The 13,280-nt window shown below is 50.9% G+C and overlaps 1 protein-coding gene and 1 long non-coding RNA gene across 2 annotated transcripts in view; one reads left to right on the top strand and one right to left on the bottom strand.

The window, feature by feature from the left end:
* Window positions 1-268: 268 nt before the first annotated feature.
* LOC135905098 (tigger transposable element-derived protein 4-like) lies at window positions 269-12,516 on the bottom strand. Its single transcript, XM_065436086.1, has 5 exons — window positions 11,992-12,516; window positions 8,042-8,383; window positions 5,097-5,338; window positions 2,742-3,011; window positions 269-1,828 (listed from the first exon to the last, which is right to left on the bottom strand). Exons 2-5 carry the CDS (start codon window positions 8,366-8,368, stop codon window positions 910-912), a joined length of 1,758 nt encoding a protein of 585 aa, XP_065292158.1. The 5' UTR covers window positions 8,369-8,383; window positions 11,992-12,516; the 3' UTR covers window positions 269-909.
* Window positions 7,204-13,280, top strand: part of LOC135905103 (uncharacterized) — a 156,237-nt gene continuing 150,160 nt past the window's right edge. The window contains exon 1 of the long non-coding RNA XR_010565318.1: window positions 7,204-7,347. This is a non-coding gene — a long non-coding RNA (uncharacterized lncRNA). The remainder of the gene's footprint in view (window positions 7,348-13,280) is intronic.

The following is a 13,280-nucleotide window of genomic DNA, read 5'->3' as shown; positions in this document are numbered from 1 at the left end:
TTTATATTTTCACGGCTGCCAACGCTTCCGCGACCTCGCCGACGGATCGACAGTGAAATCCAACAGCATACCGCTGAGCAGTAATAAAGAGATTAACAAAGTTTGTTTTTGAGTCGCCGTTCTTGAAATCGGGACTGAATCTTGTCCGGCTGTGCTTAGTCAAGGGAAACTCTGTGCAGCCATCACCGTTATGCATTGCGTTCTATAACTTCATTCAGATGCCTTGGAAGCGCAGTTTTGGCAGTTGTCTCCAATTGGTCGCACTAAATGAAACGATCCAAATGACGCTTTTATTTTTGTCCGTATACAGTCATGTATTCGAAGTGGGACAGTTTGTCTTTACCGACTCGTTTCGTTCCTGTCAGGTTAACAGTAAGCTTTGCCTACAGTCCTTCGGTCGGAAGAGAGTAACGGCCTTCATTGCTGCTTGAAAGAGTTCATGCCCTGATTCGTGTTGCTTCCATGCGGATTGCAATGCCCAATTGACCCGCCGCATTGTCCAGCGTCTGCACTCCATGTAGAGCGCACGTCCTTCAGAGGGCAAACGTCCGAGAACTGACACGGATAATGGGAAGTCAGTCAATGTATTACATAACGTTAGCCTCAATAACGACAAGGGGCCAGTTTCGACAGCAGTTCCTGGGTCACATATACACAGGACCTGGCACTTTCCAGGGAATTCACGCCACAGTGCTTCTTATAACAGGCACCCTGCCCTCGATCTTGGATGGCGAATGCTTTTGGGTGGCACGGTCGCATCTGTAGGGTCGTGACGAAACTTTTCGAGCGTTGTCACACGCTACTCCGCGCTATCGGCTTTCCCAGCAACGTTACAGGGCCGTAGCGGAGTAGGCAGGTCCAAAGCGGATCGTCTTCAAACCAGCGAGGAATGCTTCAGTGTCCGGTATGCTACTTAGAGTCCAGGGCATACGTCCTTTTGAAAGCGGTCATCTGAGCGCTGAAGCGCAGAGCGTTAAGACCTTCTGCTGCTTTTTCGGTATCAGGCCTGCTCATTCCGAGTGGCGAGTTCTCGCAGTACTTCAAGAGCAGGTCCACCGCGTCCAGAACTTCGAACGGAGCTATGCCATCGGCTTTCTTCGACGACAGCACGCCCCCATCGGTCTTGGACGAGGAGAACCGCTCACCGGCATCGTCGCCGCCCTGGTCACTCTGCAGCTTCGCCGACGTGGCCACGAACTCGTCGATGGCTTCGAACTCGCCAATGCCGTCGACGAGGTCCTCCGGCAGGTCGTAGCGGGACGACCACAGCTCGAGCGGGTCGTCCGTCTCGTCGCGATCGCCGCCTTCGGCGTTGTCGTTGAGGTGGTGCATGCTGTGCAGACCGCAGGCCCCGAAGGCAGACCTGATGGTTCGGTCCTTGACGCCCTTCCAGGCGACGGCGAGGAGCCGCAGGGCCTCGTGGACCTGAAGAACCGTGGGTATCTCCTGCAGCACGGTGTGGATCACGAGCGCCCTGCGGTAGTTGCGCTTGAGCGCGTGAACGATGCCGTGGTCCAACGGGATGAGCAAGCCGCTTGTGTTTGGCGGCGGGTGTATGATGTCGACGTTCTTGAGGTTGGCCTTCTTGCGCAGCTCGTGGCAGACGGTCTGGTCGACGAGAAGCAGGACCTTTCGCTTGCGGGACTCCAGCTCGCGGTCCCAGCGGCGCAGCTCCTCGTGGAACAACCGCCGCGTCATCCACGACCTCTCGTTCACGGCGTACGTGAGCCCCGGCAGGACGACGCTGTGAGGCAGCGGCGAGGCGCCGATCACCACTAGCGGCCTCCGTTCATCGCCGGTCATGTTGGTGCAGAGGTAGATCGTGAACCTGGAGGTAACAGAAGAGGGTGTAATGTAAAATTATTTTTTTAGTCTATACCGCAACCACGTTCGTGGCTACAGAGTTCCCACAATTACCCAGAGAGAATGGCGGCGCAGTTGCATGCATATGAGGATGTTGGGAATTGAAAGCATTAGCTGGAATCATTCAAGGTTTACCTACCAACTGCAATAGCTCGGTGTAGTGAGTAGTACAGCTATTACAAATGTAAACGGTAGCACCGGCGGGTCGATCCGAATTTGAACGAAGTCGGAGATCTCAGTTCATCAGTTCGCGCGAATAATGCAATATCTATCACGGGAGAACCTAGACTTGAAACTAGAAATATTGATTCCTAGATACTTAAATAGTGGAGGCTTGGCCATGCTTTAGGCCTTGCCGCGTTCAAGACAAGCCAATCTTTCTAGATACGCATTATCCTCGCATCCCTGTGGGGTCATGGCGCACTTTCGGGAACTTGCATCAGATTTCCCGCTGGTGCTAGGAAGCTATGGCCCTAGAAGATGATGTCCTAAGTTTGGGCGCCTCCGAAACCACAAACGAATATTTAACACCTGTCCAGACGGACGCACACAAGGTCGACGTCTCCTTGCTTGCGCACTGCCTGGTGACGCCAATCTCAACGTGCATTGAAGCCCTGCTCAGTGTCTGATGAACGCTGACACCCAGTTCACGAGCCCACTGTCTGGTGACAGCCAGCTTCGCGTCTGATGGCACCTAGTTTGGAGCACGGCGACACCTATGCTCAATGTATGGTGATTCGTGACACCTAGCTCAGTGCCTATAGCGATTTTCAGTTCACCAGCCCCGTGTTTGCTCATGGAATCCAGCTCAGCCGTAGGAAATTGCAGCACCTTCCCGACCAAAGCTAAAAGAGGCAGAAAGACAGTCGACAACGGACCTGTCCTGGGCCAGTTGTCCTTGCTCGCAGCTGGCACCACTGAGTTGCGCCGCTTCCTTGGGCAGCGCCCTGAAGAACAGCCCGGTCTCGACGGCGCTGAAGATGTCCCAGGACGAGTAGCCGGTGCGAATCTGCGGCCACGAAGTGTTGAGCCACGTGTCCACGTCCGGAATGTCGGCGCCCATCTCCTTGCGCTCGCGGGCGTAGGTGAGCGAGTGGCGCTTCTTGAAGCGGTCGATCCATGCGTTGGGCACCGAGCAGTTCTCGTACCTGCAAGGGTGCGGTAATTTCCGATTAAGACCAACCACCAGTGCCATCGACATCGTACTAGTCGTTTTACGTCCGTATCAGGACGGAAATATCTACCAGCAATTTCCGCTCAACCCTGTCCCGCGTCAACCAACATCTTGTTCAATTATATCTGGTTTAGGGGCTGTGGACGGAGTTAGGCAGTTGAAACCATTGCATTTGCAAAAAAAAAAATGTGTTCATGAGAAAACATTCATAAGCGCGGTAACAAGAAAATGAGTGTCAGAGGCGATCCGACAGCGGTCTGCGCTGAATTGGGCGGACTTACGTTTTCCTACCACGGATCTCCTCTCTGTTTTTAATATTTCTCTAAAATGGATGTAGTAGAAGGAATATTTTGGAATTTGCTGAGGTTCCGTAACTACAGAAGGACATTGCTCCACCTGACACTCAACCTTGACACAAGAAAGTAGGAAGTCTTTCATATACGTACACACGCCCTAGCGCTGTTTCATCTGCAATGCTGCTACGTCGGTCCTTACAACAAGTATAGGCGCAGGAGGCGGTCGAGTGAGCTGCAGCGAGTGTCCAAATGTGGCGATATCCTGCTTCCACGTGACCACATTCTTCGTCATGATGTCACGGCACAGTATGACCGGTATAACATCTTGAGAAACGAAACTGACACTGGTTGTAAAAAAGCTAATATATTAAATTATTCAGCACCCCCCCCCCCACACACACACACACCCACCCACCCCAATTTGAGGCTTCGCAGTAATCTTATTCTGGGGTTTGGCCGCCTAGGACCTTCATTTAATGCAAAATAATGAGTAGGACAAACTATCCTGAAAATATTCTTGCTATTCGCGGGACCGCATTTCTTTCCACTCAGTTATTCAAGTCACTGGAACTCGGAATCAACGTTCCAATGAATTTACTCAACGCAGTTGAGAAGCAGCTGTTAAGTCCTGGACCGTTTGTAAATAGAGGGGCTTCGCGGGAATTTGGCAATGCTGTGCACTCTTAGGCAAAGTTACGCCCTTTGGGGTGCATCTCTGTCACACAACGACAACCGTCATCTGCCTTGCTTGCGTTTCCTTTCTTGAAAGCGCCGCGCCATCTACTTTCCTGTCGGGAATGCTATGTCATTCTGATAACGCGCATGCCGTTCGTTACTGGAAAGTACCGGGCTCGCCGCGTTAAAGAAAGGAAATGCGGACAGGACAGATGACGTTTATCGTTGTGCGGCAAAAGGGTGTAATTTTGCTTAAGAGTGTGTGGCAACACTCTTAGGCAAAGTTACACCCTTTGGATTGCCCCTTCTGCCACAGAACGATAATCGTCATCAGCCTTGATGCGTTTCCTTTCTTGAAAAAGCCATGCCCGCTATTTTCCTGTCGGGAATGCTGTCATGCTGATAACGCGCATGCCGTTCGTTACTGGAAAGTACCGGGCTCGCAGCGTTAATGAAAGGAAACGCATCAAGGCAGATGTCGATTATCGTTGTGTGGCAGAAGGGGCAATCCAAAGGGTGTAGCTTTGCCTACACACTCTTAAAACGGTTGCACCCTTTGGGGTGTATATTTGTCCCACAACAATAATCGTCATCTGCCTTGCTTGCGTTTCCTTTCCTGAAAACTCGGCGCTCGCTACTTTCCTGTCGAGAATGCTGCGTCACACTGATAACGCGCATGCCGTTCGTTACTGGAAAGTGCCGGGCTCGCAGCGTTAAAGAAAGGAAACGCGGGCAGCACGGATGACGATTATTGTTGTGGGACAAGATACGCCCCAAAGGGTGTAAATTTTTCTAAGAGTGCACTCTTAGAAAAATTTACACCATTTGGGGCTTACCTTGTCCCACAACAATATCGTCATCTGTCTTGCCCGCGTTTCCTTTCTTTAACGCTGCGAGCCCGGTACTTCCCAGTCACGAACGGCACGCGCGTTATCAGTGTGACGCAGCATTCTCGACAGGAAAGTAGCGAGCGCCGAGTTTTCAAGAAAGGAAACGCAAGCTAGGCAGATGACGATTATTGTTGTGGGTCAAATATACACCCCAAAGGGTGCGACCGCTTTAAGAGTGTAAGAGTGAAGGATCCGCACCCGAGATCGGCGGCGATCTTCTCCGCCTTGGCCTGCAGGAGCGGGCCGCTGATGGGCGTCCCGGAGGCAGTGGCCTGGTGATACCAGCGGAGCAGAGCGCGGTCCAGGTCCTCGCGCGTGGCCTTGCGCAGCCGCTTGGCCTTCAGCCGGCTCTCCTCGAACGCCGCCATGAACTGCTCCTTGTTCTTGGTGATGCTCGCCAGCGTCGAGGCGGAAATGCCGTACTCGCGGCAGATGTCCACCTGCAACAGCGACGACGTGTAATCAGGTCCGGTGTGCCGCTGTACACTCGTTTATCGACGAATCTTTTCGGCGGTCAGTACGTAGTCTGCAGTGACGAAGCCGCGACCTCTGTTCTGTGACGTCACGTCTCCGGGATTGCGGTATAACCAGCCTGAAGACTCACATCGCCTAAACTTGAAGGCAGAGGTTCCCTACAGATATAGACCCTCTTCGCGGTGTAGTTTGCTCTAGAGGAACGAGATGGCGCTTTCGGCGGTGCGCCACACGTTGCGTATTAGCTAAAGCGCACGAATGCGAAATCGCTCAGGAAAACTTTTGAGAGAGAGAAAACAAAGATAGGAAAGGCAGGGAGGTCAACCAGAACAGCATCCGGTTTGCTACCCTACACTGGCGGTGGGAGAATTTTAAACTGCGCGAAGGAGACAGGACGTGAACAGAAACATAGACGCACACACTGCGCTTTGTGTATGTGTCTGTTTCTCTTCATGTCCTGTCTTCTTCTCGCAGCTTAAAAAATTTGCTAAATCTATGAACCGACTAGCCCAACAACATGCCTTACTACGAAACCGTTACCGCTTCTGCCCTGCTACTGTGCGATCAGCTGCGGGAAATACGACTGCGTTTTCGCTGAAGCAGTGCGCTCCATTCCTGCAGAAGTGTGCAGTATAGCTGGCTGCAAATACAGTGACTGGCATATCAAGCATTGGAATGAATACGTGTAACCAAGTCGGCGGGACGCTGTTGCATAAGGAGTGCTTGTGTTGGCGGTCCCTCGCGACACACGGCTTCCTGGAGGATAAAAAAAATGTTCACTCATCCGCCAGCGTTGTATCGCTAACATCGAAAGAGAGGACTTCAACTCCGGAACAAGAGCGAGTACCGCTCGTTACACAGTGAGAAAGGAAGTTTCGCCGCTTCCTGGCAATATTTCTCGCACGTTGTCTGCACATTTCCATTGCAACTCAAACGCCATACGAAGCGTCTCCCTGGGGCGGCTGCCTCAGAGCATTATACGCTGGTCTCGAAGGTCATGCTTTGCCGTACTGCAGCTGCGGGAAGCGACCGCCGACGACATGACCCCCATGTTTTGGACACCACCTGTACAGAGACTCGCGCTTGTCTAACAAAACCTTTTCTTTTTTTCAAATTTCCAGCTAACCATCGCTTCATTCGTGCTCAAGTTGAGCATAAATATCGCATCTTATGCAAGGGATGGTTAACTTGGCACTATTACTTGCCTTGTATGTCATTAAAACTGCGAATTTGTCGTCGTCTGCTCCCATCGCAGCGAATGATCTTTAAAACGTGGCGGCGACAGCCCTCCGGCGTCTGCAGTGCGAGAAAGCGTGGCCTTCGAGATCCGTTTTTATTGAACGCTCGGGGGCACGTGCGGTAGGAGCAGACGGCATTATTTTCCCCTCAGGATAAGGCAACTGACAGTGTCAAACGCTACACTAAACGATCCGGATCATGAAATTCGATCTTGCTGCGAAATTTGTGCGACATGTTAGCGATCGCAAAATGTGTGTTCCTTGTTTGGCAAGAACGTATTTCTCTGCATTAGAACTTCGCGATAAGATATCCCACAGGGCTGGTACGAGTGGCTAGTGCAACATTTCCACAGAGGGGGTACAACTGCCGTTGATCTGGTGCTGCGCGCTGCGGGGCTGAGATGTAGTCGGCGCATTTTGGCGCGCTAGCTATAGTCGCGGCCCGCTGCAGTGAGTCAGCACGTTCTGTCCGATTCGTGACGCATCACGCGCTGACTTGACGCTTATCTGATGTCGACGCTGCGCTGTCAGACGTCTCGGCAAGCAATTTCCTAGCGCCCGGCCACGTGGGTCGGAACGTGGGTCGTTCCCGCCAGACCTTGGGGCGATACGTTGCTGTTCAGTTCTTCAAGGAGGCGCCGAGCTAGCCGCATGCTGGAGCGCATGCATTGACCCCTTTCGGATCACCTCGAATTTGGCACGTTCGGTCGCGCAAAGCTCCAAGCGGCACCAGCACGGTAATGCACGTTTTCCTTTCTGTTTAGACCTAGTGCGTCGCGTTTGTTACTGGTCCCGAACATGGTTCTGCATTTCCGCGGTTTACACGTGTTTGAATGCGCGGCATCAGAGTTGGCCCGGAGCTTAACGGTCCCCCTTAAGTACAAAAATTTGAATGTTTAAGCAGGAACTGTACTTAAAACTTGCACATGTACTGCTTATACCTATATTTAGACATGTGTGTGTACTTACATGAACACTGCATAACTGCTGTTGACCTGGGGGGTATTCTTTAAGAGTCCACCAAACGGACAGTCCATTTCGGCCGCTGCTGATTGGATGCAGCTGTACGAGAGAGAAGGAGACGAGCGGCCTAGCCAATCAGCAGCGGCCGAAATGGACAGTCCACTAGGTGGACTCTTATAGAATACCCCCATCCCCCCTCCCTGTAGAGTCGAAGAGACTGTTACCTTTTTCAGGATTTGCGCCTTTAGCTTTAGCCTCGCACTTCGACCAAGTAATGAAGAAAAAAAAACTTTCCTTCGTCTCTTGGAGTACGCGAGCAATTTCTTGCATTCCGTATGCATTGGAATGCGCGCACTGCGGTCGGGTATCGAATCCACGACCTCGCGAGGACGTGCAGGGACGCCAAAGCCACGTAACTGTACTGCGGGCTGGAGCGACAGTTTTCATATCCCTCGCACGCTCGCTCACCTTCTTTCGCCCTGCCTCCACTTCTGCTACCAGAGCCAGCTTTTCCGTGACGGAGTAGGACTTCCGCTTCCGGGGAGTCCGCGAACTTCCGGTGGCAGCGTCCGCTCCGGCGCTAGAGTCGTCGCTTTTGGAGAGTGACTTGGCGAACCTGCGATTGGCCTTCCTCTTCCTCGGGGTGGCTTCCGACAGCGACGGAGGCGGTTCGATCGGTGAAGGCTCCACGGGCGCTTCGCAGCTCGACGACTCCCTGCTCGAAGAGTCCAAGGCGATCTCCAGCGGGCCCGGGCTGTAGCACGGGTCACTCTCCTCGGTAGCGTCCATGTCCATGTTCGGTTCGCAAATCTGGGCGCGTGTTCACAAAAGAATGTTTTGTTTTTTTTTTACGTTAGAAACTGTACGTAAGAGCGTAGCCAGCCAATCCCGGTACTAAGACTAGCGAAGGCGGCCCAGACAACGGCAAATTGTACGCAAGAGCAAAAAACTCACGAATTCACAAAAGGATTCACCTCTATAGGCACGTATTCACGCACAAACTAGTTCTTACGTTACAGCTGCTCATAAGAACAGATTCCACTAATGGGAAGCATCACCCACCAACGAAAGCTTTTGTGATTTGGGCCCATGATTTGAAAGAGACGAAATAAGTCATTTTATTTGGCTGTTATTATTATTATTATTATTATTATTATTATTATTATTATTATTATTATTATTATTATTTTCAATTACAATAATGATGCAATAAATAAATGCGCATTCAGTTCGTAAGCGATCTTCCGGCAGATTCCGCGTCCTGTATTTTTTTTTCTTCTGCCATGTTTGCGGTTTTGCGATATAATAATCATATTTCGCAATCTAAAAGGCATGGAATTCTGTTTTATCTTAGTGGCAACAGCAGTTCGTAGCCCCTATCTGATAACTTAAACGTTGTATGAAATGACTGCGCATAAAGGTCTTCCAGAACGACTAGCGCTCATATTACAGGGAAAAAACGAAAAACAGACAAAATCGGCAAGCGACGAAACAAAGAAGCAAAACGACAACTCTTAACATGGGGATGTGCGAATAGGGATTTCTGGAAGAGACTTTAGTTGGAATCGAATAAGAAAGGCACCGAATTCACTAAGAATTGAATACGAATCATATTGCCAACTTAGTGAATGCGAATCAAATAGTGACTACGCGCAACCGAATACAAACGCAAGAGCTTTACAAACGTAGTACACTCAATGCAAATGTAGATGCGATGAGTCAGGTTCCGAATAAGACACAACATTTTCAGAGCTTCAGAAATTTACTCCTGGGCGGTTTTACATTTCTTTCCCGTTGGCAGTGCGGATAATGCGAAAACTAGTTATTCGAACAAGTTTATTAAATTTCGTATGACAGATTTTCCATTGGAATAGCGAATCAAATAATGGGGGTGTTGGATTCGTTATGCAGAAATTTCAATTATGCATTGGCCCGTGATATGCCGGACGTTCGCTACTAGTCTAACAAATGGAAACAGGACAGCGAAAACAGGGAAGCATTCTCTAAATGTCAACCCAGTGTACAGTGCTCACGGAATGAAACGCGACAGCGAGTATTTGGTAGAACCCAGCAAATGTGCAGAGAACTCGAGAGTACCATGTCATGTCGCTATGAATCTGGTCACTAAAGGTGACTCTGACTGACTCTGAAGTATACACACCAAAGTTACGTCGATGTGACACGAACTGCAGCCGGTACAAACGAAAGTCTGGGCATTAGTTAGCCCTAAATTGACGCGTTTCATTCCGTGAGCACTGTACATGTCCATTTCATCAGCTGCTGAAGCACCCATTGGCTGGGGGCTCCTGCCTCCTCCTAACGCGTACCCCAGCCCAGCCAATCAGAACATCAGCAGCAGGCGAAATGGACATGTACATAGACACTAACTGCCCCCCCCCCCCCTCTTCTTTCATACGGGTACGCGTATGCCAGCGTCGATTCATGGAAGGAAACATCGGTGCTCTTGAACGCTCGTACGCGGAATTATAAAGGTGTTAGCACGAAACGGGGGGGGGGGGGGGGGGGCAGGGGGGGCAGTTCGTTTTAAATTATTTGTTCTTATCTCTTTGAATCGACAGTTGCTCCTTTTTCACGACGTCAGCGTGTACAGACGCAAGGGTCAATCAAGTGCACGCAACTTTTTTTCATACGATTACTTAGTAAGTGCGTTCGGCGAGGAAGATGTACGCCATCTCACGATGTCGATCGACGTTAATGCGATTAGCATTGAAGCAATGTAGTGACACAGCGTACTGCTGGTGATGTAGTCACGGTCATTGACCAAGCCAAAGCGAAGAAACGCTTACGTATCTTGCGCAACAACCCTGTGTTTCTTCGCTCTGACTTGGTCAATGACCGGAACTACTCTTCATCATTGTGTCACCTGATCAGGCGAATTTTCGTCTAACCCTGGACTACACAACTTATCTGCAAGAAAACGTTTGATGCGAAAGCACTATATGCCCCACTATACGCGAAAATCCGTCGTTGTGACCGAAAGATGGTACCAAAAATGGCCGACGACGCAAATAGTGCAAAACACGTCGAGAAATGCTGGGATCGACGTCACCTTTCTCATGGAGATTTCTGTAAACAAAGTAAATTGACGGCTTTGTGAAGCAAATTCGGTAAATCTTGGTCGCTCTTTCCTTCGAAGCTGGGAGGTTGTGGGTTCAAACACCGTATGGTGTATATTGCGAACCGACTACCGGTGGAACCGCGATTGCGTGCAACTACACTTCAGCGCCTCTTTGTAAGGCGTATACTTAGCAGCACGAGCAACTGACCCAGCACGTCGTCTGTCTGTCTGTTGGTCCGGGTGGCAACGGAACCTGGGCCTCAGGGGTGCAAGATGAGCACGCTTCCCCGAGGCCTCGGCGGCTCCACCGTTCTTGTTGACTAAAGGCGTGCCCGGTGTGTGCGTCAATGCATACGTCACGTTTCTCAACTTTTCCCGGGAGAGCGAGCGTTTTGATTTGGCCTCACCGAGGCGCAGTTGGGAACGCAGGCGACAGAGCTTGCGCGGACGAGGATCGCGCGGAAAATTACATTTCACGAAAGGCACCATAATGATTTCGCATTCCCACACGTAAGTGTCTCTGCCGAATTCATTATTAATGTCTAACGGTCACTGTGAAAATTCCATTGCTTCGGCTATATATGCGACATACTCTGTGTCCGGGATCGGCCGGCTTTTTTGCTTCCGTATTACTTAGGTGGGTACATTAGGCGTCAAAAGTTGGCATACCGTGAGATCTAGGAGATGTTCGACTTTTTTCCAACAATCTGCGGCGTATAAACTTCGGACGTCGACTGTATGTGTGCTTGTTGGAAAACAAGCACGCATAAAGATGGGAACGGCGCGCGGCAGAAAGTGAGATGGTGGAGCGAAAATGCGTCCACCAATGAGAGGCAGCTCCTGACACCGAAAAGCGGCACACACCAGACCAGTGGCAATAAAGCAAGCAGCTTTTAAAAACGGCGCGTCCTGTCGCAGGTGTATTTTCTCCCAGCATGCAACGCCACTGCAATCCGCGCCAATCCGTCCGCTCAAAAACAAAAACACGCCAAGAACTTCTCTGTGAAATATTTTCGGCGCTTATTCACAGCGGCGCAACCCCCTCCCCCACAGCGGCCGCATTTCGATGGGGGCGAAATGCGAATACACCCGTGTACTTAGATTTAGGTGCACGTTAAAGAACCCCTGGTGGTCGAAATTTCCGGAGTTCTCCACTACGGCGTGCCTCATAATCAGAAAGTGGTTTTGGCACGTAAAACCCCATAATTTAATTTTTTTCAACCCCCTCCCCCTGCGCTCCCCCTAGCACACGCACAAATTCAACGCATTAACGGAGGCGATCGTCAGTAGTAACACATGTTTTAGTGGTAGCTAGTCAAAGGAGTTCGTACACACTTACGTTTATAGTGAACCTGCACGAGACGGCGAAGCCTGGCGAGGAGAGGCGCTCGGTCTCGATCTCCGATGCCGGATTGTACGTAACGCTCAAGGCGAGAACGTCACCGTGAAAAGAATGAACTTATAAGCGGTCATAAAGACAGCACAAGCAGCCGCTTCGACAAGCAGAGAAAATAGCTACCCGCTGAACCGAGCGAGAGCAAAGAAAGACGCGTCCTGCTCCAACAAGCGAGCGAGCGCGTTCTGTTGACCTTCAGTTTCTTCGTTGTAAGCGAGGGCGCCAGGGTGCGCCGCTACGTTGCAGCCGGGAGAAATCGGAACCGGCCGCCGCCGCTGAAGAGAGAAGTGAAAAGACATAAAACCGGAGAACCGTGTTTGAGTCGCCGCATCGTCCCCGAATCGTCCCCTTGTAGAAGAAAAAAAAAAACTAGGACGCGGGGCTAGATAAACAGCCGCGATGGGGGGGACTTAGGAAATAAATTACTCGGACATTGTTCTCAATTTCGCCGTCTTTTACTCGCCGCCTCCGCTTTTCTAGTAGCGCCGGGTTCCGCCGAGCCAGCAGCGGCGCTCCGGTAGCCATTTTGTCAACGAGAACGAGAGGATAAAGAAGTGGCTGCTCGCAGGCGCTCGCAGCTGTTGTGATCCCGCCAGGCGCTTCGGCCAGCGCCCCGTTCGTAATCGCCCTCATTCTCTTTCGAAGCGTGCACCCGCTCTCTCCGCTTCCTCCGGTTTCTGGTTTGTACCTTTGTTTGAGCGTCTTTCCATAAAAGGACCGCTTAAACCCACGTGACGCGAGGGCGCATGCGCTCTGCGTGCGGAAGCCAAGCGCTCTGTTTTCTTTTTCACCTTCGGTAGGGGCGTTGCAGACGAGGCCGTCTGTGGCGCGTCGTCTGCTACACTATATGTATTTTTTAGAACGTCAGTAAAAACACGCTGCTTGCTCAGCTTACGCATCTCGTGTGACTTTTCAGTCGTCCTATTTGTAAAACAGCGTTGTTGGCTGCTATTTTTATTATTCTCGTCTTCTGAAAAATAACTCGTACAAAGCACTCCGACAATTTTCTTCGGTCCCTGTACCGACAGCGTCGTCTGCTACCAGCTTGCTCCTGGTAGTTTTCTGACGAGGCAAGTCGTTCCCGTGAAACTGCTTTAAATAGTCGCTCCGCTGTTTCGTAAAACTCTTACGCATTCAGCTGCTATATATGTCATCATATATGTCAACGTACCTCGCTACCTGGTCTGCTGCGTTTAAAGCGTGAGCTGTTAGGAGCAAGCGTCAGCTCGGGG

This window comes from Dermacentor albipictus, chromosome 6 (genome assembly GCF_038994185.2).
Source record: "Dermacentor albipictus isolate Rhodes 1998 colony chromosome 6, USDA_Dalb.pri_finalv2, whole genome shotgun sequence".
Classification (NCBI taxonomy): Eukaryota; Metazoa; Arthropoda; class Arachnida; order Ixodida; family Ixodidae; genus Dermacentor; species Dermacentor albipictus.
Note: the sequence above shows the minus strand (reverse complement) of the source record. Positions and strands in the feature narration are given on the sequence as shown.

What these genes read in the sequence shown, in the direction of transcription:
- LOC135905098 (XM_065436086.1), bottom strand. Translation starts at nt 8,368, where the DNA reads ATGGACATGGACGCTACCGAGGAGAGTGACCCGTGCTACAGCCCGGGC. An exon ending in TGGAGGCAGGGCGAAAGAAG is followed by an intron (nt 5,339 to 8,041) that starts GTGAGCGAGCGT and finishes TCGCTGTTGCAG; the next exon opens with GTGGACATCTGCCGCGAGTA. An exon ending in GGACAACTGGCCCAGGACAG is followed by an intron (nt 1,829 to 2,741) that starts GTCCGTTGTCGA and finishes TGTTACCTCCAG; the next exon opens with GTTCACGATCTACCTCTGCA.